Consider the following 25,547-nt stretch of genomic DNA (forward strand, 5'->3'; position numbering starts at 1 on the left):
TGACAGAGAGGTATAGATAGAAATGAAGAGGGAGAGAGAGCAAGGGGGGAAAGTGAAAAGGGTAGAAAAGGAAGGGATAGAGAGAAAGTGAGAGAGATGGGTGTGGGTGTTTATAGCTGGTTACCTGAGTTGGTGTGTAATGGTTGTATATTGATCGCCTCTTGCTCTTTGCGTGGCTTTTGCTGGTGCACCAAGGCCACGAGAAATAATGAAGGTCTGTTCCCCAATGACAACACTGATCAATACCCACCAAACAGGCCGGGCTTCTGCAAGCTAAACTCAAGTGGAGGCGTTTAAAGATATTCTTCATCATTTCCCCTCATCATCAATCATACGTGTAATAAACGCTTTAAAAAACAATTAACTTTCACTGGCACTCCACGCATACGCTACAAGCATCAAGGGGCCCTGAAGTGCTGAATCCGTCAGCCTCCCAGGGAAATGCAGCCATGTGAAATGGAATTTAACAAACTGCACTTCAAGCAGAAAAGAGATTGGATCTGGCTGGGTTAATGTCGGACGGTGTGTATATGTTTTTTTTTCCCCTTGTACCGAAGAAAAAAGTGAAAGCTTTGCACTCTTGGTGGAGACGACCAATTTATCTGGTTTAAAGCAAAAGCCTATTTTCCCCCACAGTGGGCTCACGCAGTGGTGAATCACACGGATCACATAGTTCCAGCAGACGGCCGTGAAAATGGCCAACATCCTTTATCTGAGTGCTATAAAAGCTGCCTTCTCTCCTGAATCAATGCTGGCCATAATTGGCTGTGTATGGGTGATATTATGTTGAAAACTTGTATCACAGTATTTTACACTACATTGCAGATTTGGTACACTATATATATATATATATATATATATATATATATATATATAGCCGCTGTCGGAAGGAAAGCTTTTATCCATTTTTGTCATTTTTGGTTTTGCTTTGAACGTGCCTGTTATCCTTCACATTATGTCTACATTTCATGATGAATACACCCAAAGAAATGGCACAAAATTACTTTTTTTTACATTTCATAAGGCCTCTAATCACTTGATGGCTCTATTGGAAGGCTACCTTATCACACTCCCAAATCATCCATGCTTGTGAATGAACTCTTGACCAGGAAGTTCACTGTGGTTTTGAAAAATTTACAGAAAAGGGTTCATCAGGGTTTTACTGGGCTACAGTAAATTATTATGCGCCCAGCTTAATGCAGACATATGAATGAGGAATCAAAACTGTGGGCCTACATACAGAACCTTTATGGAGTTTATGGTGTTAAAACATCCCTCAGAAGGAGGGATGGAAACAGGGAACAGAAGGAGGAAAAATGTCTTGATTCCATTGATTCTATAAAGCATGCTTTTTCCCTCTCTTCCGTCTCCTTCTCCTAATTGTTCTTTATGTATCTGCTGATACATAAACATGAAAAATATCTAAAGCTATGTGGGACAGAATCCACCTGCATTAGCTTATTGAAGGAATAATTATTTTTGTAATGTTACAAACACAGTATATTTAATAAAATGTGCATATTTTAGTACAGTAGCCCCACGTTGCAATAAAGACATAATCAAACACTGGATTGAAAAATTTGTCAAATCTAAATTTCAAGGTCCTATATTATGGCAATTTTTAAAATGTTTTGTAAATATGAGTTTGATATTGTATGTAAGCATTATTAAAGTGTCCATATTATGGCACAGCATATATATTATTCTGGTACATCTCCCAACTTTACATACATCTCTATTATAAGGCTGGGTGATGAAGTGAGTGATTTTATGGTATGTGACACTATCTGTATTGGTGTGGCTCTGCAACAGGCAGCACGACACCCGAGCACACAAACTCTTCTGGGAAGAGAATAAATGATGTGTGAAGTTGTCTACATTACCTGCATGTTCCAGGCAAGTTCTTGACTCAGGAATGCCATAGTGAGATATTAAAGCATGGCTTTGGCCAAAAATCAAATAAATTAATTATGCTCCAACCTCTAACTATCAGCCAGCCAAGACATGTCTGTTGTCTGTTTCTTTTACTTTGTACTGGATCTATGAGGCTAATGATGCTAACAAGTAATGAAAGCTTATACCCACCAGTTAGCATAGAATGATCATCACACATTTGTTGCAAATTCACCTCAAGTTGTAAGTAATCTCAAATAAACTTAAGTGTTTGACACTGAATGACACAATGTTATCTATACAGAGAGAGAAATTTATGTAGCACAGATAAATCAGCAGTAAATAAATTTTGTCTTTACATTTGTTCAGTTTAACATTTAATGGACTAATTTAGTTTGTTTTGCTTTGAAGCTATGAGGGTAATGTGGCTAACTTAAAGGAAGCTTATGACCACTGATTAGCACTTCATGGCTAAACCATCACACACTTGACTCAACCTTTTTTGAGTATTTTTAAATAGATTTGCGAATGTGGTTTAGACACTTTATGTCACGCTGTTAACTATAAAAATGCACAATATCTAAAAACATCAGTAGCAGCCATCCTGAAGGCTCAATTCTGTTTGTAATTTTGACCATGTTAATAGACAACAGCATATATAAAGATATATGTGAAGATTTAGGCATGCAATTTGCTAAATTGGTGGCTATTACTTATTGTAAAAGGGAAGAACACAGGGTGACATACAAGAGTGGAAGGAGGTGCACAGAGGTGGATTATATCCTTAGCAGGAGATGCCACCTAAAGGAGATTGGAGATTGTAAAGTGGTGCCAGGGGAAAGTGTAGCAAGGCAGCATAGGATGGTTGTCTGTAGAATGAGATTAGAAACAAAGAAGAGGAAGAGAGTGAAGCCAAAGATTAGACGGTGGAAGCAGAAGGAGGAGGACAGTTGCAGGCAGTTCAGGGAAAAATTGCAACAGGCCCTTGGGGGTAGTGAGGAGCTACCTGAGCTACCTTACAGCTAAGGTGATGAGAGAAACTGGCAAAAATGTGTTGGGTGTTTCGTCTGGTCAGAGGAAAGAAGACAAGGAAAGGTGGTGGTGGAATGAGGAAGTCCAGGAGAGTATTCAGAAGAAGAAGGCAGCTAAGAAAAAGTGGGATAACCAGAGAGATGAAGGAAGTAGGCAGGAGTACTGTGAGGCTAGTCGCATAGCAAAAAGAATGGTGGCAAAGGCAAAGGCTCAGGCTTATGATGAGCTGTATGAGAGGCTGGACAGTAAAGAAGGAGTAAAGGACTTGTATCGCTTGGCTAAACAGAGAGATAGAGCTGGAAAGGATGTACAGCAGGTTAGGCTGATAAAGGATAGAGAGGGAAATGTACTAGTGAGTGATCAGAGAGTGTTGAGTAGATGGAAGGAGTACTTTGAAGAACTAATGAATGAGGAAAACAAAAGAGAGAGGAGGACAATGGGGGGAGAGATAGTGGATCAGGAAGTGCAGAGAATTAGTAAAGTGGAAGTGAGGGCAGCTTTAAAAAGGAAAGGCAGTTGGTCCAGATGACATGCCTGTGGAGGTATGGAGATGTTTAGGAGAGAAGGCAGTGGACTTTTTAACCAGGTTGTTTAACAAAACCCTGGAGAGTGAGAGGATGCCTGATGAGTGGAGAAGCAGTGTACTGGTCCCCATTTTTAAGAACAAGGGTGATGTGCAGAGCTGTAGTAACTACAGAGGTATAAAGTTGATGAGCCACACCATGAAGGTATGGGAAAGAGTTGTTGAAGCAAGGCTAAGGCGAGAGGATCAGATCAGTGAGCAGCAGTTTGGTTTCATGCCCAGAAAGAGTACCACAGATGCAATTTTTGCGTTGAGAGTGTAGGTAGAGAAGTACAGAGAAGGTCAGAAGGAGCTGCATTGTGTCTTTGTGGATCTAGAGAAAGCATATTATAGGGTTCCAAGAGAGGAACTGTGGTACTGTATGAGGAAGTCAGGTGTAGCTGAAAGTATGTTAGGGTGGTGCAGGACGTGTATGAGGATAGTGAGACAGTGGTGAGGTGTGCAGTTGGAGTGACAAATGGTTTCAAGGTGAAGGTAGGGTTACATCAGGGATCAGCTTTGAGCCCTTTCTTTGTTTGCAATGGTGATGGACAGGTTGACAGATGAGGTCAGGCAGGAGGCTCCATGAATCATGATGTTTGCAGATGACATTGTAATCTGTGGTGAGAGTAGAGAGCAGGTGGAAGAGAATCTGGAGAGGTGGAGGTCTGCACTGGAGAGGAGAGGAATGAAGGTCAGTAAAGACAAGACAGAATACATGTGTGTGAATGAGAGGGAGGCAGGTGGGAAGGTGAAGATGCAAGGAGTAGAGGTCGTAAAGGTGGATGACTTCAAATGTCTTGGGTCAACCTTCCAGAGCAATGGACAGTGCAAAAAAGAGGTGAGGAAGAGGGTGCAGGCAGGATGGAGTGGGTGGAGACGGATGTCAGGGCTGATGTGTGACAGAAGGATAGCAGCAAGAGTTAGACAGTAGTGCGTCCTGCTATGATGTATGGTTTGGAGACTGTGGCTCTGTCTAAAAGACAGGAGGCTGAGCTGGAGGTGGTGGAGATGAAGATGCTGAGATTTTCGTTGGGAGTGACAAGGATGGACAAGATTAGAAATGAGCAGATCAGAGGGACAGTGAAGGTGGAGCAGTTTGGAGATAAAGCCAGAGAGGATAGGTTGAGATGGTTTGGACATGTGTTGAGGAGGAATAGTGGATATATTGGTCAAAGAATGTTGGAGATGGAGGTGCCGGGTAGAAGGAGAAGTGGTAGACCTCAGAGAAGGTTTATGGATGTAGTGAAGGTGGACATGGGGATGGTTGGTGTGAAAGTAGAGGAGGCAATGGATAGGGCACGATGGAGGCAGAAGATCCGCTGTGGCGACCCCTAAAGGGAGCAGCCGAAAGAAGAAGAGGTGGCTATTACTTATAAGCTACATTAGCCTCACAGCTACAGTGCGAAACTAAAGAGGTTACTTCACACCAATGACACAAGGCTTTTTAGAGTGGACCAGTCAAACGTTTTTCATCAGTTTGGTCCGTTTTGGCAGGGTCCACTCAGTGATGTAGACTTATAGTTAGAAAATGGGTGCCAGTGGTGTTTGTAGATGTATCATTCACCATTTAAAAAACTTTGAGACTGTATTAAATGATAAATTAATTCTTCAAGAATGGGTTATCACAAAGTAGGCAGTCTCAATATTAATTTTATTACATCTTTATACTGGATATTAAATTTACTATAACCAATTTTTTTAATGTTATACAGCTTTCTCAGTCCTTTCAGAAGCAGCTACAGCTGTTGTTCTTCATAGACACTTCTTACAGTTTTGTTTAACTGCTTCCCAAGAATTATTTGAAGTTGTGAATTTGTAGAATATTAGCAAAACAATTTGCATTATATTACTGAAAACAAATGTACAGTAAAAACAAGTGTGTGTGTGTGTGTGTGTGTGTGTGTGTGTGTGTGTGTGTGTGTGTGTGTGAACTCAACACAGTTCCGCAGTGAATTCTGAGAATTCATCAAAACACGCTTTCCTTGTCTTAGCTCTGAGTGAAAAATCGGAATTAAGCCTGTAAAGGGAGCATGGCCTAAGATTATGTAATCTGAATCACTGGCACCTGTACATGTTCTCACTTCAGTGGTTTTCACCCAGTTCGCCTGTGTGGGCTCTAAACTGTGTTTTTCACGGTGAAGTGGCCAAGAAAAGAGAGTGAACGAACTGTGGCTCAGTCTCATGAGAATCAGCCTGAACAGCACACCAGAGCAGGCTGAAAAAATGAACAACGCCTCTGTGAGAGTGTTGACAAGGTTATCGCTTACACCAACACCTCTATCTTTCTCTGTTCCTCTCTCTGTCTCTCTCACACTCTCTCTTTCTCTTTTGCCATCTTGCTTATGTAAATGTCGGTCTGATTCAAATCAGCGGGCTACAGGAGATGTGACAGAGCCTGTAAATTTAGGCCTGCCTGTGTCAGCCCTTTTACAGTAGTATAAATATTATATTAAGCCTATAATGGTTATGAGGTGGACCAAAGATATTCATATTTAGCCATTTGAGCATGAATTTGTTTACTGTCCAAAGAAAGGACAGTCCGAATTTTGCATGCAGCATATAAAAATATCAGCTCACTGCTGGACAAGCGCTGTTCAGTGTACATTTCACATACTGTGCTACATTACAGTGAATTAAATAATGCTAATTATGTAATTTCTAATAAAATAAGCATATATTGAAGCATGCAGTGCAGACAATGTCCATGTGACATGATTACGACAATTGATTATGTTAATTATGTAATATAACCCACCTCTTCCTTCTACTGCAAAACTACAAATTACATTATACACACTATCCTAATATACTGCTAATAATGTTGGTTGCTTGTTTTTGCATCATGTTGTCATCTCTGTTTAACTTGACCGACAAACAACATTTGCAAAATGTGTTGTTTTTGCCCAGGGATGGTGCACAGCTTTTTTATCTCAGTGTGAAGACTGGTGACTAAGCAAAAGAAAATTTACACACACGCACCATTCTCTAGCATTGAAAGCCAAACAGAACTGAGGGTTACCCTGAGGCCAGAGCCCACACTATAAAGGGTCATTGTCCTTTTATCAGCGCAGCCTTGTGACCGAGTGCCAAAGAAGGACACACACCCACTGCAGTTCTCTCACACACAAGCCCCTGAAGAACCCATTGGAAAGCAATGTGTCCCATTTTGAAAGTCGCACCTTTTATATTTAACAATGTTACACTGTAAAGTCTGTTGTGAATTTGAGGCTATTAAAATATTAAAATGAGGGATGTTTTAACACCATAAACTCCATAAAGATTCTGTATGTAGGCCCACAGTTTTGATTCCTCACTCATATGTCTGCATTAAGCTGGGCGCATAATAATTTACTGTAGCCCAGTAAAACCCTGATGAACCCTTTTCTGTAAATTTTTCAAAACCACAGTGAACTTCCTGGTCAAGAGTTCATTCACAAGCATGGATGATTTGGGAGTATGATAAGGTAGCCTTCCAATAGAGCCATCAAGTGATTAGAGGCCTTATGAAATTTTTCTAAACATGATTTTAACAACATCAAATGCTTCCTATTCCTCTAGTGTAAGATGGCCAGTGACATAATTGAAAAGTGATTCAGGTATCAGCCAATGAGGAAGCTAGCAGAGAGGAAAAAAAGTTGAAGGGATGTGTATGCAAGGTGATGGAGTAGCTTTTTGTTGGAACACTGGGAAATGCATGAGTGCCTCTGTGACGTCAGTGGATTTATAATAATTAGCTTCTGAAGGCACCCAACTTGCCACGCCAAATCTTTCTCCAGATCACAGTGATATCCACATTCCCCATTAGGAATTGTTGCGCACATGGGCACAAACAAGTCCAGTCTGATTGTGTGACTTGATAATGGTGAGATTTAGGATTTTGTGGGTTGGGCCATTGTTGTAAAGTTGGGCTGTTAAGCCTCTAAGATGGTATGTTATAGAATGTTTTTTAGTTGCTAATGCCTACTTTGAGTGTTCATTCATACCTATTTTAATAGGAATTCCACAGTGTTGAATGTGCACAGAGACACTGTGTCGGAATGCTGACAGACCGAGGCTACACTAGCAGATATCAAGTTTCAAACTACAATAGTATGAATGACTGGGCAGCTCAAAATATGTTAAAATATGCAGTCCCAGTGGATTAATGGCCCAACTATTTTAAACTTGTGATCAAATGATGATTAGCTGAGTAATGGTTTGTGTAAGTGTGCGTCAGTAAGTACAATGCAAAACAGTTTCAAAAAAATTTTTGAGTTCATGGAACAGAATGTAAAACACAGGTTATTGTTTTGTTAATATTAGAAATTCTATGAACTGAAATTTTTAAGGCAACCAGATTACTTTTTAAGTTAAAACAATGCGTTTTTTACAGTGCAGGGATTGTTGACTTTAATGTTAAGGATGTCAGCTTTTGTGATGTATATAGTGTCTGTGCAAATATCTCATTGAAATTGTGCTGGAAAAGTCTTGGATGATGATTCACTAAATAGTGATAACTCTGCATTATAGTTAATATAATTATATAACAGTTTTCTTACTGATGAATACTGCTAAAGCTAAAAATCTCTTGTTTAACCATATACCAGTACAGACAGTATGACATCCTGTATATTTTGAGACCACATATTCCCCAGTACTGTTTAGTATGCCAGTATAGACAACATATTTCCCAGTACTGTTCAGTATACCAGTATAAACAACATATTCCCCAGTACTGTTCAGTATACCAGGATAGGCAACATATTTCCCAGTACTGTTCAGTATACCAGTATAAACAACATATTCCCCAGTACTGTTCAGTATACCAGTATAGACAATATATTTCCCATTACTGTTTAGTATACCAGTATAAACAACATATTCCCCAGTACTGTTCAGTATATCAGTATAGACAATATATTTCCCATTACTGTTTAGTATACCAGTATAGACAACATATTTCCCAGTACTGTTCAGTATACCAGTATAGACAACATATTTCCCAGTACTGTTTAGTATACCAGTATAAACAATATATTTCCCATTACTGTTTAGTATACCAGTATAGACAATATATTTCCCATTACTGTTTAGTATACCAGTATAAACAACATATTCCCCAGTACTGTTCAGTATACCATTATAGACAATATATTTCCCATTACTGTTTAGTATACCAGTATAAACAACATATTCCCCAGTACTGTTCAGTATACCAGTATAGACAATATATTTCCCATTACTGTTTAGTATACCAGTATAGACAACATATTTCCCAGTACTGTTCAGTATACCAGTATAGACAATATATTTCCCATTACTGTTTAGTATACCAGTATAGACAACATATTTCCCAGTACTGTTCAGTATACCAGTATAAACAATATATTTCCCAGTACTGTTCAGTATACCAGGATAGATAATATATTTCCCAGTACTGTTCAGTATACCAGTATAGACAATATATTTCCCATTACTGTTCAGTATACCAATATAAAACAATATATTTCCCAGTACATATCAGTATACCAGTATAAAACAATATATTTCCCAGTACAGATCAGTATACCAGTATAGACAACATATTTGCCTAATGATATTTTTTTTTCATTCCATAACACCTCATAAACCACATATTTTATTTATTATTATTTATTTTTGTGGTTGTTGAAAATGGAGTTTACACCACAAGTGTTATAAGTGCTGTATTGTGATTAATACCACCCAGTATGTTATACATTACACATCAGCTGTCATTATGTTCTTTTATATACAAATTGTTACAAATGGATATTGAGCATTTGACACATTGAGGTCATTTGGTTGGGAGTGAGCATATTTGACTTCCTCATATCACATCAGTCAAAATTCTCTCTCTCTCTCTCTCTCTCTCTCTCTCTCTTTCTCTCACACACACACACACACACACACACACACACACACACACACACACACACACACATACTCTCTTCCTTGTTCATTCTCTTTCTTTATCAAGATTAGTGTTAGAATTCCACAAAAACAATAGACCCACCTTTTGGAGCTCCTTTACAGCAGCTTACTCACGACACATAACTGAACCCAAATACAATACTGTACAGAAGTCTTTGACAACATTGGCACATTATTTAAAACCATTTATATGCAAATACATGTGTTTCTGAATGTAACAATAGCATATAGATTATTAGAACAGATACAAATTACAGATACCATAAAAAGTAACTACTAAATGACACATTGATTGAACCAAACCTGGTGTCGGTTATTAATTACTGGTTTTTCATGAGGGGAGCTTTGAAAGTTAGCCTTCTGGGTCAAAGTGCTGCAGAGATTAATGTTTACTGTCATCTACCGCTCTGAATTCAGTTCATTAAGGCCTTGCTAATTAGCTGATGAGCTGAATCAGGTGTGTTTAACGAGGCAGTGTGCTGAAGTCTGCAGTGGTTTTGCCTACAAGGACTGGAAGCTGACACGTGATCGAATCTAATAGCTTTTAGATTTTAAAGTATTTACACTATCATTCAAAAGGTTGGAATTACTTAGCCATAGAGATAACTGCAGTTCTTTTTGCTTCAGCTGTAACATATACAGTGTAGATTGGAATAGAACACTTTACTCAGTATTTCAAGTTTTGGGAACACCAAGAAATTATAAATTTAATTGTCTTATTTATGGTAATTTCTTGAAAAGTTATTTTACTTGAGATTTGATCACCACTTTTCAAATGGAGCATGTGCTGAATGTTCATTTCAGAATATAAGGATATTTCTCAATGTTCTACAGCTTTCTCACTTACTGAGGACTCATTGACGTCTAACATTTCTTCTTTCTATACAACATCCTACTTATTATTTCAAATATTTTACATTTACATACTACAATCGTAATAAAACCATTTCTGTTGTATTTTGTTCAGCTATCTGGTTTGAAATAATTGAATGTCTTTGTTACTTGTATTTCTCCTTGGAAACAGAAGTTTCACACTTTACGTTCTATATGACTTAACATTTGGCTTAATGACATTACACATTTAACATGAATGGAAATTGTCCTACTACCTTATAATATAGGGAGAAACAGCCTGATTTTTACAGTCTTGTGCAAAAAATGTGGTTTACATTTTGTGAATTTTCTTAGTTCAGACAAGACATCACACTTAAATATGGCATTTTCTGAACATTTTAGTGTACAATTTCTAGTTGTTTGTTATTGAGTCTTGTATCTTAAAAGTTATCGAGTTTACATAAAAAGGCCTGGGTTCGATTCCCAGTTCGGGTTACCAGGGTCATGCAGTCAGGCGATTGGAGATATTAAATTGCCCCTAGGTGTGGATGAGCGTGTATGTGTGTTTGTCTTGTGATGGACTGGCGCCCTGGCCAGGGTGTTTGTTTCCACCCAGTGAGTGCCCGGATAGGCTGCAGCACCCCCTACAACCCTGAAGGATAAGCGGCTTAGATAATGTATGTGTCTGAATGAATTAATGTTAAGTTCATCAAATAACAGCAGATGTGTATTAAAAATGACAGAAATGTATTATCTGTAGAAGATATGTTAACTTATTTTCACTTAGAAAATTAACAACATATGTCAGTACAGGGCACCTAAACTTTTGCAAAAGACTGTGTATGTATTTCAAGGCCACCTTGCTTATCTCCTCCCAATTAGGCATCCTGGAATCTTTGAAAAGCCAGGTGTGGAATGTTATTGTTCATTTGAACCCACTTTTATTATTTAGTCTTTTTTATAAACTTGCAGTACTCAATGAATCAGCATTACTAAAACTTAATAGTGACAGACTTTGTATTCTTAAAATGAATGACAAAGATGAAAATTGTTGTTGTTGTTGGAAATAATTGACAAGCTTGATGGGCATTAGTGGGAAATGGATATATAATTGAGACAGCTGGAAATTGAAGGACATGCATTTGAAAATCGTCTCTCTCTTTCTCTGTCTGCAGTGAATGAGTACCTGTTCATGGTGCAGGCCCGAGGGATGAGGATCCGGCAGAACATGAGGAACATTGGAGCTCAGGTTCTGGAGCAGGTGGTGAGAAGTGCCTACAACATCAATGGAACAGGTACAGAACGACTCCTGATTGCTCAGCCGAGCAGAGTCCTGTCAGCCGCCATTAATAACTCATCTGCCTCGCGCATAATTGAACATACAATAAACAGCAAAGCCATTTCCCTTCTGTACCAATAATAAAATGCCTACCATTACTGATGTGACAGGTCATTTATTGTAAGTTGATGAATTTATGTATAAATCTGTGCTCTATCATTTTCCCTATGCATCTCTCTCTCTCTCTCTCTCTCTCTCTCTCTCTCTCTCTCTCTCTCTAGACTATCCGTATGATTTCAACCTGAGTGAAACAGCTGCTCCCCCCACTCCATATCTGCCTGCAGGATTCACCTACCTGCCCACTGACATCTGTCCAGAGAGACTGCCCACCATGAGTATGTTGTGTCCAGATTCATTTTTATTTCTGTGGCATCCTTAATTTCTTGTTGTTGAGTTTTTTTTGTCAGTTAACCATGTCATCCTTATATCTGGGCTGATATTATAGAAATGATGATTCTATTTTTTGCAATTCTTTGAATGTTTTACATTTAAATGCAAAAGTTTGGGCACCCCTGATAAAATAATGTTTTGTGGATTTTCTAATGAAAGTAAGTTAAGGCATCCTCTACAGAGAGCACATTTTAATGCACAGTTACTGCTGAACTAAACATATTAAGAAAAAAAATTAAACATGTCCTGTGCAAAACTTATTGGACACTTTATATTTTGTTTTATTTTTTCCAATATGTTTAATTCAGGCTTCAGACTTAAATTCATATTTCAGTTTTGAGTAGTCAAGAGTCAGTGTTGACTCCAGAAAACCCAGAATTGTCCATCACTCAGTCGGGCTCTTGTGCTTTTGAACATTCATGCATATAATTCAGAAACAGTTGAGTGAAAACTGCCTATTTGAATATCATTTATCAGAAATTAAGTTAAATGTTTAACCGAAAGCATTGGTCAAACAATTTTATATTCATCAGTTAATGGTTAATCTTTAAATTATTAATAACCTAGACTGTGCTTATTACTGTAGGTCAACTGATGCAGAAATGCAGCTGTATGGTCTACAGCATATGTCAGGATCCAGTCCTTATGTGCCAAAACACTGCAGATTTCAGCACACTGCTTCATTAACCACACCTGAATCAGCTCATCAGCTACTTCATGAACTGAATTCCGAATGTTAGATGAGGGTAAACACTAATCACTGCAGCACTCTGGCCTTGGAAGGTCAGCAGTTTGACATGCCTGGTCTACAGTGAAGTCCATAACTTGTGTAGCTGGGTAGTTTGATATATTGCAGTATGTCATGCAAGACAAGATTGATGACATTAAGAGATTTTATTTAGAGTTGTTCATTTTTCTGGGATGTGTTGTTTTGAGTATTGTATGATTACCTAGTTGAGAATATACACAGCTTTTGTCATCCTCACAAAGTTTTCCTGTTAAAGTCATGTTTCATGTCCCCTCAGAGGGCCGTTTGGAGGTGAATATGAGCGAGATAGCTCTGGAGGAAGTGGAGAGGGGCCTGCGGCAGGTGGACCCCAGCCTGGGACTCGGTGGCCACTGGAAGCCACAGGACTGCATACCCCGCTGGAAGGCGAGTTTGAGTCTCATCCCTCCATCCTTCACTCTCTCTACTGTGTCACATCACATATCTATCTATTAATCCTTTTCCTTGTTCCCTACCGTTTCATGCCCCTCTCAATTAGGAATGGGCATGAGTATATGAATATGTGGATATTGCAATTGGAATTAAAGTATTCTTTTTAGTAGGTTGTTTAAATAAGAATAAACTGAATAAAAAGGAAATAAAACATGTATCTTGTAATTTTGGAAGACAGTTTTCACTAAGCATTTGACAAAGAACTACAGAGAACACCAGGACACCAGCAGCTGATATTTTGTCTCATGTTAAGTGAAATGGCCTCATTTAAATGGATCTGTATATGGAAATATTGTGGATATTTAAATAGCAAAAATGCTCACCCCTACCATCTGCAGTCAGCCCAAAATGTATTTGGACACTTTATCCTTTTAAACATTGGTAAATTTTTAGTAGAGTGTCAAATTGATGGTGTGTGGGGAATTCCTAGTGAACGATTCCAAGTAAGGGTACTGTGAAGCACAGAGATGAAAACATTGAAGTCTGATGCTGTTTTCCTTTCAGTGGTGTATGAGCTTGTGTGGGTCATTAACTCTGAATATACAAATACATTTTTGGGTGCAAACCTACAGAAGTCATTTTACATACCTGCCAGTGTCAACACAAGCATTTATATCAACAAGATGGCAGCACATTCAGACCACAGTGGCTACTTTGGGTCCTAAAAGTATGGTTCTTAAGTATCTTGTAATTAGTTTTCCAAAGGAGTTTTGCCCAAGATGTGCATCAGAAACATTGGTAAAACTGTCACCAGACCCTGCTCCATGCATCATACTGACACACACACACACACTATATATATATATATATATATATATATATACAATCTCCAAAATGGTAACTTTACAGGAGAAGGTAAAAACATACTTTACTTTTAATGTAAGTTAACGGAACCAGACTTTTTTCCAAGCACTTCTAGGCCGTTTCATCTGGTCCATTCATTATAAAATTGACATACCATGTAAATGCCAACAGGCACCTTCACGTTATGTCAAAAACTGAACAATGACAAAAATGGAGATACAAGGTTTTGTTCCGACAGCAGCAATATTTATATATACACATACACACACATATATAAAACACAATAAAGATCACTTGACACTTGAGTAAAATGTAGAAATTGGGTGTTGGAATAGAACAGAATAGAATAGAATATTATTGTCCATTTTCATTAACATAAAATTAATAATTTTCTTTAATACATAGAAACACTACGCTACACACATAAAACACAATATCTGCACTAGACTACACATACAAAGCAAAATGAAATACTCATTACAGATATAAAAGGAGAGTGGAAAAGCCGTAGCAACTTTCAGTCTTTGTCCTGATAGCAGGATCTGGAACACTGAGTGAATAAGATAAGTTGGATCGCTATAGATTTGTTTGACTCTTTGTGTCTTTAACTTGGGGTTTTTAATTTCTCATAATCTTACTGGCCCAGTTTACCACCCACAACAGGTTATTTTTCTGTTTGGCTGATAGATTTTTAAACTATGATACAGTGCTGAATGTCCAGACACTCTCTATAATCTATATAATCTATAGACCATGGTCAGTGAAGGCCATTACAGCAGTACAGGGGAAACTTATTTGTAGCTAGATAAGCAGTTAGATAAGCAGTAAAAGGAACAACATGCAGCTATTTTAGGTCAGCGCCCCAGCATCACCTAAACATTTCACATGGGTGAAAATTAGAACAGAGAACAGAAAACTCTTCTCCCCATAGAACCACTTTGAAATACAACTCAGAACTAACATTCCTAACTTTGTTGTGAATCCTCAGGTCTTCTACTGACACCCATTCACAAAGTTTTACAACTTTATCATAGCTGAAGTGAAAACTGCATTTGCAATAGTTTCATTTGAAAATGTAAAAGCAGAAACGATGGAATTCTTTTTTCTTTTTCTTTCTGACACCCGTTAAGTAGCTTCGGTTGTGCTTGTGTGTGTGACCACGTCGCCAGACTGTTTAAAAAAGACAGGACTTTGATGTCTGATGAGAATACTATAAAGTACAGACTCTTCAAGCCTGTAACTTCCCTTAACAGTACTGTGCAAAAGAAAAGGATCTATAAAGCTGTTTATCTGGGTAGCTTATCTTCCTTGCCTTCTTTCTTCCCGGCTTAGGTGGCCATCTTGGTGCCTTTCCGAAACCGTCATGAGCATCTGCCTATCCTCTTCCGGCACCTCATCCCAGCACTGCAGAGACAGAGGCTCGAGTTTGGCTTCTATGTCGTTGAACAGGTACAGAAAGAAAGCAAATCAACTGCAATGTGATTTTTTATGTTAGAATGATCACCCAAAAACGTGGTGAGAGAACAGGTAAAGGTCGAATCCAAGAAAGACAAAAGACACGAAACGACAACCATAACCTGGCAAACAGAGTCCAAAGGGCAAAGGCAAAATAGCAAAACAGTCTCAGAAGAAAGTCTCAGAAAAATCACAATAGTAGATGAATAGATGAATAACACTCAGTAGCTCTTGGAACAAGAAGCAATACCACACAATAGCTTATACTAAGCTAATCGTACCAGAACAGGTGTAACAAGTTGGTGTTCAGAAGACAGAGAGTGGTGATTGGAGCGAGATAGAGGGCTGAGACTAATGTGAACCCCCTGGTGATTCTGGGAAATTGAGTCCCTAGAGGCTTCTGAGCCCATGGGATGAGTGACGATATTGGTAAGATTCAGGGTTACTTTCAACAACATCTACATTCATATTTACAGTCATATGCAAACATTTTTGTTAAAAAAAAAGTTTTGTTAATTGTTTTTGTGTGAAAATAAGGCAACACCTCCTCTACAATGAACAAACTTTGTATTTGTGGGACTAAAAACATATAATGTGGAGGAGCAAAAATTATAGCAGATTTTATTTTATGCTTTTGATCCAGATTATTAGACCTGGCAAAAATGAAATAGAAATTGTGCAGAAAAATGCTATATTTATATTTATTTTCTGTAGAGAATGTGTTATTTTCACTTAGAAAATCAGCAAAGCATCTAATTTGGATGTTCAAAGGTTTGCATACAACATTATACAGTAGTGGAAGGTGAACAATAAAATAACACTGGGATTTTTTTTTAAATTCTCAACACTTTTAACTGCAAGGAATGTATACACACAGACCCACCCCTAGAGGAAGCATGTTCGGACATAGGCTGCCATACCTAATGGGAAACCATTAAGACCCGGCGCCTGTGGCCATTGCCAGACGACACAGTGGTCTCATGCCATTGCACAAGTCTTTATCTTACAGTGATGTAATGCACACCCACGCTGTAGCAGATCCACTGGGGTGTCGTGGACCAACATTATTATCGATGTTATCACTCCCTCCATCGAAATGGTGGATGAGGGTTCAAAAGCGTTTATCTCCGCTCTGAGAGTGACGGAAGGCCAAAGTAATTCAGGGTATGATACAGAACGTGCAGAAAATCTTTTGTCAGCACTCAGCAGCCAGTCATTTATCACTGACTAGGAGATAACTGAAGTTACAGCAAGGTTCAAGTTTGTGTGAATGTTCTTCACAGGCCAGTGATGAGCCCTTCAATCGTGCCATGCTGTTCAATGTGGGCTTTAAAGAGGCCATGAAGGACCTGCATTGGGACTGTGTAATATTTCATGATGTCGACCACATTCTGGAGAATGACCGGAACTATTACGGCTGCAGCGAAATGCCGCGTCACTTTGCTGTCAAGCTCAACAAGTACTCATACATGTAAGTAACTGGGGCATAACCATACGATTTCACAACACCATGTGCACTGTTGTTCTCAATATGTTTTCAGTACAGAGAAAAAAACTGACAACATTCAGTCACTCAACCAATCCAGCACCTGGGGAAAGTATAACAGATTCAGAGTCAGATTATAAGGCATGTATATGTACACCTATTACTGCCTCACAACAACTGCATTCTATAATAATGCAGCTCTCTAAAAACCAATTTGCTGTGAATGGACTGTAATGCTGATCGCGTGGACCACAAAGTGTAGTAATAGATAAAGTAAGAACCTGGTTTGTTTATACTGAGGGACGACAACTTACTTTCTAGACAACTAGGCTAAATGATAGCAAGCTAAACATGCTGAAGATTCATATTCATTTTGAATTAAAGTATTCACTGAGTGATTCACTAAAAAAATTGAAAACACATGTTACTTGCAAGTCTTACATGCTTTGTGTGTTTTTGGCAAGATCTGCCTTTAAACACTGGCACTATTAGCTTGATGGCAACACAACATTAATTAAAAATTAGCATTATTGTTACAGTGGCAATTTAGTTAATAAAAACTATGTATAAGGCAAAGGTTTCTTCAATAAACATTACTATATTATAATATTTACATTGTTGTATGACAGTAAATGAAAATGTTTATGAATAGTTCTTGTCCCTCTTCAACAGTCCACATTTGCTTGGCAACAGTAGCTCTCCACAGAGTACATTTTTTGGTGGAAGAATTGTTCATTTTGATTATTATAAATAAATGCTTAAATTATTTAGTGAAATTGCATGCATTTTATATTTTATTTTGTCATATTTTTATGAAAGCAATAAGGTACCTGAGGCCATGTGTTACAGTGATTTTACCACCATAGATGAGTTTTTACTTTGCACCCCTTTCCCGTGATAAAATCCCAGTTACTCATGGAATCTTATTGCTTATTGCATTATTAACAAAAAACACAATGAACACAGCAGTTGTACCAAAAAAAATTCTTCGTTTTTTTTCCTTTAGGAATATCAAATGAATATTTATAGTAGAAGTGAAAACCGTTCCAGTTTGTCAGTATGCTTGATATCACAAATATGTATGAAATCATGTAAGAAATTATGTGATTCACACCTCATGTTGTCTCTCAACTCTTTATTAAAATCTTAGTGTTCATATGCATAAGCACACTCTCATTTAGACTTAGCCTAAGCCTTCCCACACATGCACTTCCTGTCTTTAACCTGTCACATCCTACGAAGTTAAACAAGAAAATGTTGACTCTTGAGAGACTGATTTTACTGCCATCTACTGTGTTTTTCCACACTACTCATTGTTTTTTTTTGTATTGTTGTTTTTGATTTTGTTTGCGTAGGCTTCCCTATGATGAGTTTTTTGGTGGTGTCAGCGGCCTTACTTCCGAGCAGTTTCAGAAGATAAATGGATTTCCCAATGCATTCTGGGGTTGGGGAGGGGAGGATGATGACCTTTGGAACAGGTAAGTGTGAGCTAACTCTCCTAAGCCAAACAGGAACTCCACTCTAAATTGTTTAACTCTAGCCTCACTAGGTTCCAAGCATGTCTAGCATAGTGTAGTTTGGCAACAACACATTCAATGATATTGAATGATGTACATGATGTTTTCCAATCGGATTTTTGACTATGATAAATAAATAAGTAAAAATGTGCAGATAATAATAAAACTGGAAGCTTTTAAGAGTTTTTTAGTGTATTGGTACATGAGATATGTTTACACTCCACTCCTTGGACAAAGTCTTAGATATGGAGATGGGTGTGACTTTCCTTTTTTCTTTTATGTGTTACAGGGTTCAGTATGCTGGCTACACCGTGAGCCGACCTCCAGGAGACATTGGACGTTATATGTCCATTCCTCACCACCACCGAGGAGAGGTCCAGTTTTTGGGGAGGTCAGTACTATTCCTCGATTCTGGTTACCAGCTGTGTTAATAAAAATGCAATGACTATAAACCTACTGTGAACCTTTTACTGGATTCAGTAGTTAGTTTGTGTCTTATGAACTTTGAGATTTTTTTTTATATATTATTATTGTTTTAGCTTGGGCAGTATTGGAGTTTAATATTTATAAGGCAATTGATTGTCAGCTAAAATTTCATTATTGTGACAAGCCTATATTTGAAGCATTTTACTTCATATTTGAATGGTTTTGTTTCAAAGTGCATTATAGACCACTTTGGCACATATAATATAGCATCAGTGCTATATTATGATAGATTTTTTTAGAGAAATAAAAATGTGTTTTCCATTAACATCAGCTTTTATTCTTTTGAAAAACTCTCTATATCCAATTTTTTTTAAAGAGATATAGACATGTATCAGTTTTGTAACACACATGCTTGTACTCTCCTGGATTAATACAACTTTGAATCATACCTAATAGTTCACTTAAATCATGAAATCTGAAATTTTGTGAGCTACTCTAAAGAATTCCCATAGTGATAATGAAGTTGAAATCGTTTAAATGAACGGCCGCCTATCTGTCATTTTTCAGGTACACATTACTCCGTCACTCCAAGGAGCGTCAGAGGCTGGACGGCCTGAACAACCTGCGCTACTCCCCCCAAGTGTCCCGAAGGAGTCTCTACACCAACATATCTGTTGCTCTGAGCCGAGACTTGGCCCCCATTGCAGACTATTAATGACCATCACTCTGTCGCATTCACACTTCAGCAGAGGGCAGGACACGAATCAGTCCTGCCCAACTCAACCGTATCACCTAGCAAGGCCAGAACACCTTTCAGGACTCATCTTCTCACTGCTCCACAAACCTCTGCGGAACATTTCACTTTTCTTTTCGATTTTCATTTCATAACGTTTTTGCTCTAGAGAAGGAAAGACGACGCAGTCCTGCAACATTCTGCTACAGGCTAATTATTGAGGAGGAACTGTTTTTTGTGAGCTTTCTTTTATATCACATCACGCTTTTCAGGTATCGGGTCTCCGTCCGCCTTTTTGCAACACCATTTCGGCCTTTTGCTTCTGCAATTGCTTCGTTCGTTTAGCCACTCTTTCCCCTCACTTGTTTGCTAAATGGATTGGCTGAAGCTCACCTGCCCGGACTCTGGCCGCGCCTAACCTCTCTGCTGACCAAACCAGACACCACCAGAGCAACGAGTGCCGTGTGTCTTCTAACCAGTCCACAGCGAGAGTGGAGTCATGTGTTTACAATGGGAATGAGTAAGCTATCCAGTGCGACAACAAGCATGGCGCTCGATGCAGATACATTAGTTGCTGCCACAGGAGAACGTCTCATTCCTTCGTCTAGAATAAAGCGCAGCGGGTTCTGTGCAATACAATATAAACAAACATGCACTGATATAAATGGGATAGACACCGTCAGACATGGTAGGCATCCTGCGTCACAACGAGTTTGAGTGTTTTGCGTGTGCATAGACTCTATTCGCATGCCTATAGCCAGTATGGTAACAGCGCACTAACTCACAGCCTAAACAAATGCATGGGGACCTGTTGGATTAGCTCATTTGAGGTTTGAGCGTATGATGGAGCAATACACAAGTGTAGGCAGTCCTGTTTACACCACTAGATGACATAAGGCATTCTTGTAGAGAGATTTTTTGCATTTCATTTTTTCAATCATGAGAAAGGGGGTGGGGGTTCACACTGACCGCTAATGCTATGCTAGAATGCACTAAGAAAAGGCAATAGACTATGCAAACCCCTCTGACGCATCTACTGGAAAAATATGTAATAACAGTGGAGGGCATTGAAAAAGTCTATTGTGACATGCAATTGTTGTGCTCTTTATGTATGCGTATTGGCTTTGTGTGTGCGTGTGAGATTGAAGAGAGCTATGCAAAAAGGTGACATAATTGTTGTGGAATTGAAGGCTGCCTGTGTCCTCTGAAAGTGTTTGTCCTACTATCCTTTGTGCAAGTCTGGATTAAAGAATACATCAAAATCAGCAAGATAAAGAATCAGCAAAATTGTTGACTGAAGGCTAGTGATGCAGCTATGATAACCACTAGCCACTGATATTCATCGTTAGCCAGGTTAGTCTTATTAGGTGATCTTATTGGGATCACCAAAAACTACAAAAAAAAAGTTGTAATGGCCAAATGCAACCAAGATAACCAATAGCCACCGGTAATTTCATTATTCTACTCTATTCTGTTCTTAGGTGGCATATTCTTTTAAGAGAAGACCACTTGGTGTTTCAAAATTGAAGTTGCGATGATGCCCATTTTTCAGGGTTATGCAACCAGCTGCACATTTCTGTATAGTGATGTTTACACAGTGATGTTAATGGTGTTTAAAACACACTGGATTCACTGTTTAGCAAATGTCATGCCTGGTTTACATGGGGCTTCTATCATTCTTAACCCAATGTTCTCTCCAAGCTCTGCAATGTTTTCCAATGTCTGCAACATCGTAATTTGGCCAGAGTAAGAGGCACATAAGCTAGACACTATGCAGATGCCACTGATTAAGGCATTATAGCGAAAAATTAATCATCAGCCATTTCTGGGCACACAACCAGAAAGCACTGGCAGTAACGTCTGTCTGAAAGGGAGAGTTGGACAGACATGGGCAGTATAGGATCAGAAGCTGCTAGAGGAGTGGTAGGAAGATGTCATAGCAGTATATTTTGTGCTTTGATAGAGGAACATTTTCAGATTTGCAGAATATGCTTTGCCAGATATACATTACTGTTCAAAAGTTTTGAAAATCATGTCATTTTAAAAATGAAATCATTTTAAAACCAGTCCTCAGGGACCCACAGATGGTCCACATCTTTGCTCTTTGATCTCGATATGTTGCAAATTAGATGGGAGCAAAAATTGCCTGAGGACCAAATTTGAGAACCACTGCCCTAAAGAAACTTTCAGTGAAGAATCAATTTTGTAAATAAAATATATGAGTGGGAAGAACCTCTTCAAAGTTTGAAGAACTTCCACAGATGTAAAGTCTTTAGTAAGAGTCCTTAAATTGGTTTAAGAACCTTTATATTATGTGAATTTTGTTTATAACTTTGAAATGTTCTTCATACTCACACATTTCATTTGCAAACATGGTTCTTCAGGGCACTAAAATGGTGCTTCTGTGTGTAGATTCATTTTATTTTATTGAAAACTTTTGAATGTGGTTCCAAACTTATGAACAGTAGTGTAGGTGATACATTAGTTGTATAAATGTTGTGCAGACATCCCACAGCATCAGTAAGGCACCTGTTTTAATCATACAGCAAACATAGAATGATATTATTATGACATGAATTGGGATGTACTGTCTCGCTCCTACACTGAGTGCGTGTATGTTTGCATAGGTTACATTATACCTCTGTAGTACACTGGGAAGTCAATATCCCAGAGCACACAGCCTCTTCTCGCTCTTCAGCATGTGTTTATACATAACAGACCCTCATTTCCCCTATTCAGTCAGTGCCTCTAGCTACCTCTATGCCAGTTAAACTAACTGTGGCCATAGGTAAAGCCATTTGTAATGATCCGTTAGAGGTTGTGGGATGTTTAATTTGAGGGCCAGGCTCGGACAAAGGGCCTGCAGATCGAGGTAGATTGCGAAACTACACATGATCTAGCACACCCACACGCACGCACGCACGTGCACTCTTATGCCCCCGCTTCCCCCCCCCCAAAACTAGACTTGAGCTCAATCACTACGCGCAGGTTTCGTTGCTTGTCGTACATTGACCTGACGTTTAGCAAGTGTAATAGTGTCAGTTAGCGTGCCTGAAGTTGTGTATGTGTGTGTGTGTGTGCATTCATCCTAGAGGCTGGCCCTCTTGTATTTATTCTTTTGTGGACCTGTGTTTGATTTGATTATTTTTTATTATTATGTTTTGTTTCATTTGATTGTAATTGTGTAGAACGTGAAAAAAAAGATCTACTACTGTAAAATGAGCGGAGCTGTGATAAAAAAAAACAAACAAACAAAGCAAGCGCACTGAAACTGACAGTACGGTCGTGTTTTTAAGGTGATGATAGTCCGTACTGTATCTGCCGTTTAGCCGAATGGAGAGCCATTTTTATATGAGGACGCCTGAACGAGGGAGAGAGAGAAAGACTGTTTGTTAGTGGCAGCTTTGATTTTTTTTTTTTTTGCTTTTCCGAGCCCCTGTCCACCCCAGAATCCCATCAATAATCTATGGTGCTGACCTCAAAGACATGAGTATTGTGTGACTTGCTGCTTTTCCTTCTGTGACTGATCATTATTGCTATATTTAGCTTTGGCTTCTTTTTCGTGCTTCTGTCCCTGGCACAGAAGCACATAATCTAATCACAGGGCCAAATACACTGAAGGTGGTGCAGTGGGAGGCTTATGCCAAGCAAATTACAGTCTTCTCTCCTCGCCCGGCGTCTGACGGAAATGGTTTGATAATGCCAAGCTTGGGGGTCTTTACTTAGAACTGTGGTTAATGTATTTTGTCTGTAGTTGTGTTGTGTCACAATAGTGACTTAGTGATTAAATTCAGAACCAGCTTCTCTGACTGGCACTTAATGACCAACATCACAGTAGTGTCCTTAGGTGCTTTCCAGGCCTTCTTAAATAAGGATTTGATCTTCCCTGGTTCAGATAAATGGTAAATAAATGAAAAATACTGGTCTTGAGGCACTAAAGGGGCCTTATTGTTGGGAGGTTGTGAGTTAGATCCTTGGTAATGCCACAGCAATCCATGGATTGGAGACCAAGAGAGCAAAACTAGTCTTGTTTTTGCTAGGTGGGCTAAAATGGCCTTCCCTCTCCCCCCTAATCCAGCATGATGCTGTGATCTTTTAATGAGAAAGTTTGGGGACAATAATGAGAAATTTTAAGTTAAGTGTAAGTGCTAAACTAGTCCAATGCTTTGTGAAGGCAGAGCTGAAAGTAGAGGGCGATGGTGAGCCCGTCAAGTCCCCCAAAAACTAAATCTAAGTCTGTAGACATGCTTAGAGGACATAGCAAATGCAGTTAACATAAGCATGATCTCTCTCAAGGAAAAAAAAAATCGGTTTAGTTTGCTAAAGATAGTGTTTCGCTAGCTAGCTTATTTTGCTTGTGTTATCAATTATACTCTGTATGTTAACTTGAGGAATTTGGGGGGAAGGTTTTAGAGGGGACGAGCAGCTGTTTGCTGCCTCAATCCAGCACTAAAAGTTTAAGTTGTCCCCACATATGTTTTCTCATTATGAGATCACATCTGGCCTTGCAAGACTAGTGCAATGCTAGCCAACGCCACATCTGTCAGCTGACATATCATAATTAGCCGTTATCATTCTACTCTAAGCAGTGGAGCTTCACGTGTCTCAGATGACACCTGGCCTTCACCCTCCAAGCTTGGAGGCATTGTGTGATTGGTGGAGACTTAAGCAGCAGCTGGAATTGGACACATCTACATTGGGAAGAAAGTCGAGTAATCTGGTCTCAGATCACTTGTAAGTGTGTTTAGAGACCGGTCTTCTTTATTTCTTTATTAGCCTTATTTTATCTAAACCTCTCTGTGTATAGACCCCCTCATTGGCAGTCTCCGTTCTACCAGAGCCATGTTAAATTTATTCATTCTGATCCATTCAGTATGACAGGGAGGAGTCTTTCCCCCTCGAACGAATGGCAGCCTTAATTTATTCAATATTATTACACTTTTTTTTATTTTTTTATAGTCAGATCTATTTAAAATTCTAAGGCATATATATGTGAAAGTCCACTTGTACATAGCGTTTAGTGTATTTTAGGAGTTAAAAATATAAAAAAAGAAAGGTCTTACAAATCACAACAAAAGCTATAATAATACTGAACAAATATTCAGAGTCGTTTACCAGAGGTTGATTTGGTGCCATGTATGTTCTGCCATTGATCCTTATAATGTCAATAAAAAATCTCCCACGTTTTCTAAAGGTAATGTTTTTGGCAGAGAGAAATTTCTTAATTGGGAGTGGCTCTGGCAGCCAAAAAGCTAATCCATTCTCATTTCCCTGGCCTACCAAACTAATACTTCAGTAATCATCTTCGAATTCTACATTCTTTTAAGTGTCTTTATATGGATCTAACAGATATGTACATGTTTAGATAAATAAATAAAATGATAATAATAATAAATGCTATCCTATGTGATTGTAAGGAGATGGTGTCTCCTTGATCTAAAGCCATTTGCCACTGTATCATTTGTCTCTGCCTTACGTGTTCGTGTTATATGCTTGGAGTATAGATGATGATTTGTATGACATGAGATTTTTTTTTTAACAATTATTGTTGAAATTGCAGAAGTACAAAAATAAAAGAGACAACATATCTATGTGATTGTGTTGATTTTGCATGTCAGTAGATCAAATTTAGAGTTTTCTTTTGCTCTAATTACTAAATTATCTTGAACTTGCTGTTCGCACTAAGCTGACACATGGTGTTATAAGCAGAGTTGGGTAGTAATTATTAACACAGTGCACAAAGCGACCTCCTTTAAATCATGGTTTGATGAGTTTGGTGTGGAGGAACTTCAGTGATCTGCGTAGAACCTGTGATGAAGGCTTTGGGATAACTTGAAACATCGATTGTGAGCCAGGCCTTCTCATTCAACATCAGCATCTGACTTTACAAATACTCTTTTGAGTTATTGGGCACACATTTCCA

At 38.6% G+C, this 25,547-nt stretch overlaps 1 protein-coding gene across 1 annotated transcript in view; it reads left to right on the top strand.

Moving 5' to 3' along the window:
* Window positions 1-25,215, top strand: part of b4galt5 (UDP-Gal:betaGlcNAc beta 1,4- galactosyltransferase, polypeptide 5) — a 55,697-nt gene extending 30,482 nt beyond the window's left edge. The window contains exons 2-9 of the mRNA XM_017698234.2: window positions 11,431-11,550; window positions 11,816-11,929; window positions 13,010-13,137; window positions 15,340-15,456; window positions 16,746-16,933; window positions 18,304-18,426; window positions 18,755-18,856; window positions 19,459-25,215. Coding sequence (XP_017553723.1) covers window positions 11,431-11,550; window positions 11,816-11,929; window positions 13,010-13,137; window positions 15,340-15,456; window positions 16,746-16,933; window positions 18,304-18,426; window positions 18,755-18,856; window positions 19,459-19,606 — 1,040 coding nt within the window. The 3' untranslated portion in view covers window positions 19,607-25,215. The remainder of the gene's footprint in view (window positions 1-11,430; window positions 11,551-11,815; window positions 11,930-13,009; window positions 13,138-15,339; window positions 15,457-16,745; window positions 16,934-18,303; window positions 18,427-18,754; window positions 18,857-19,458) is intronic.
* Window positions 25,216-25,547: the final 332 nt, after the last annotated feature.

This window comes from Pygocentrus nattereri, chromosome 9 (assembly GCF_015220715.1).
Source record: "Pygocentrus nattereri isolate fPygNat1 chromosome 9, fPygNat1.pri, whole genome shotgun sequence".
Classification (NCBI taxonomy): domain Eukaryota; kingdom Metazoa; phylum Chordata; class Actinopteri; order Characiformes; family Serrasalmidae; genus Pygocentrus; species Pygocentrus nattereri.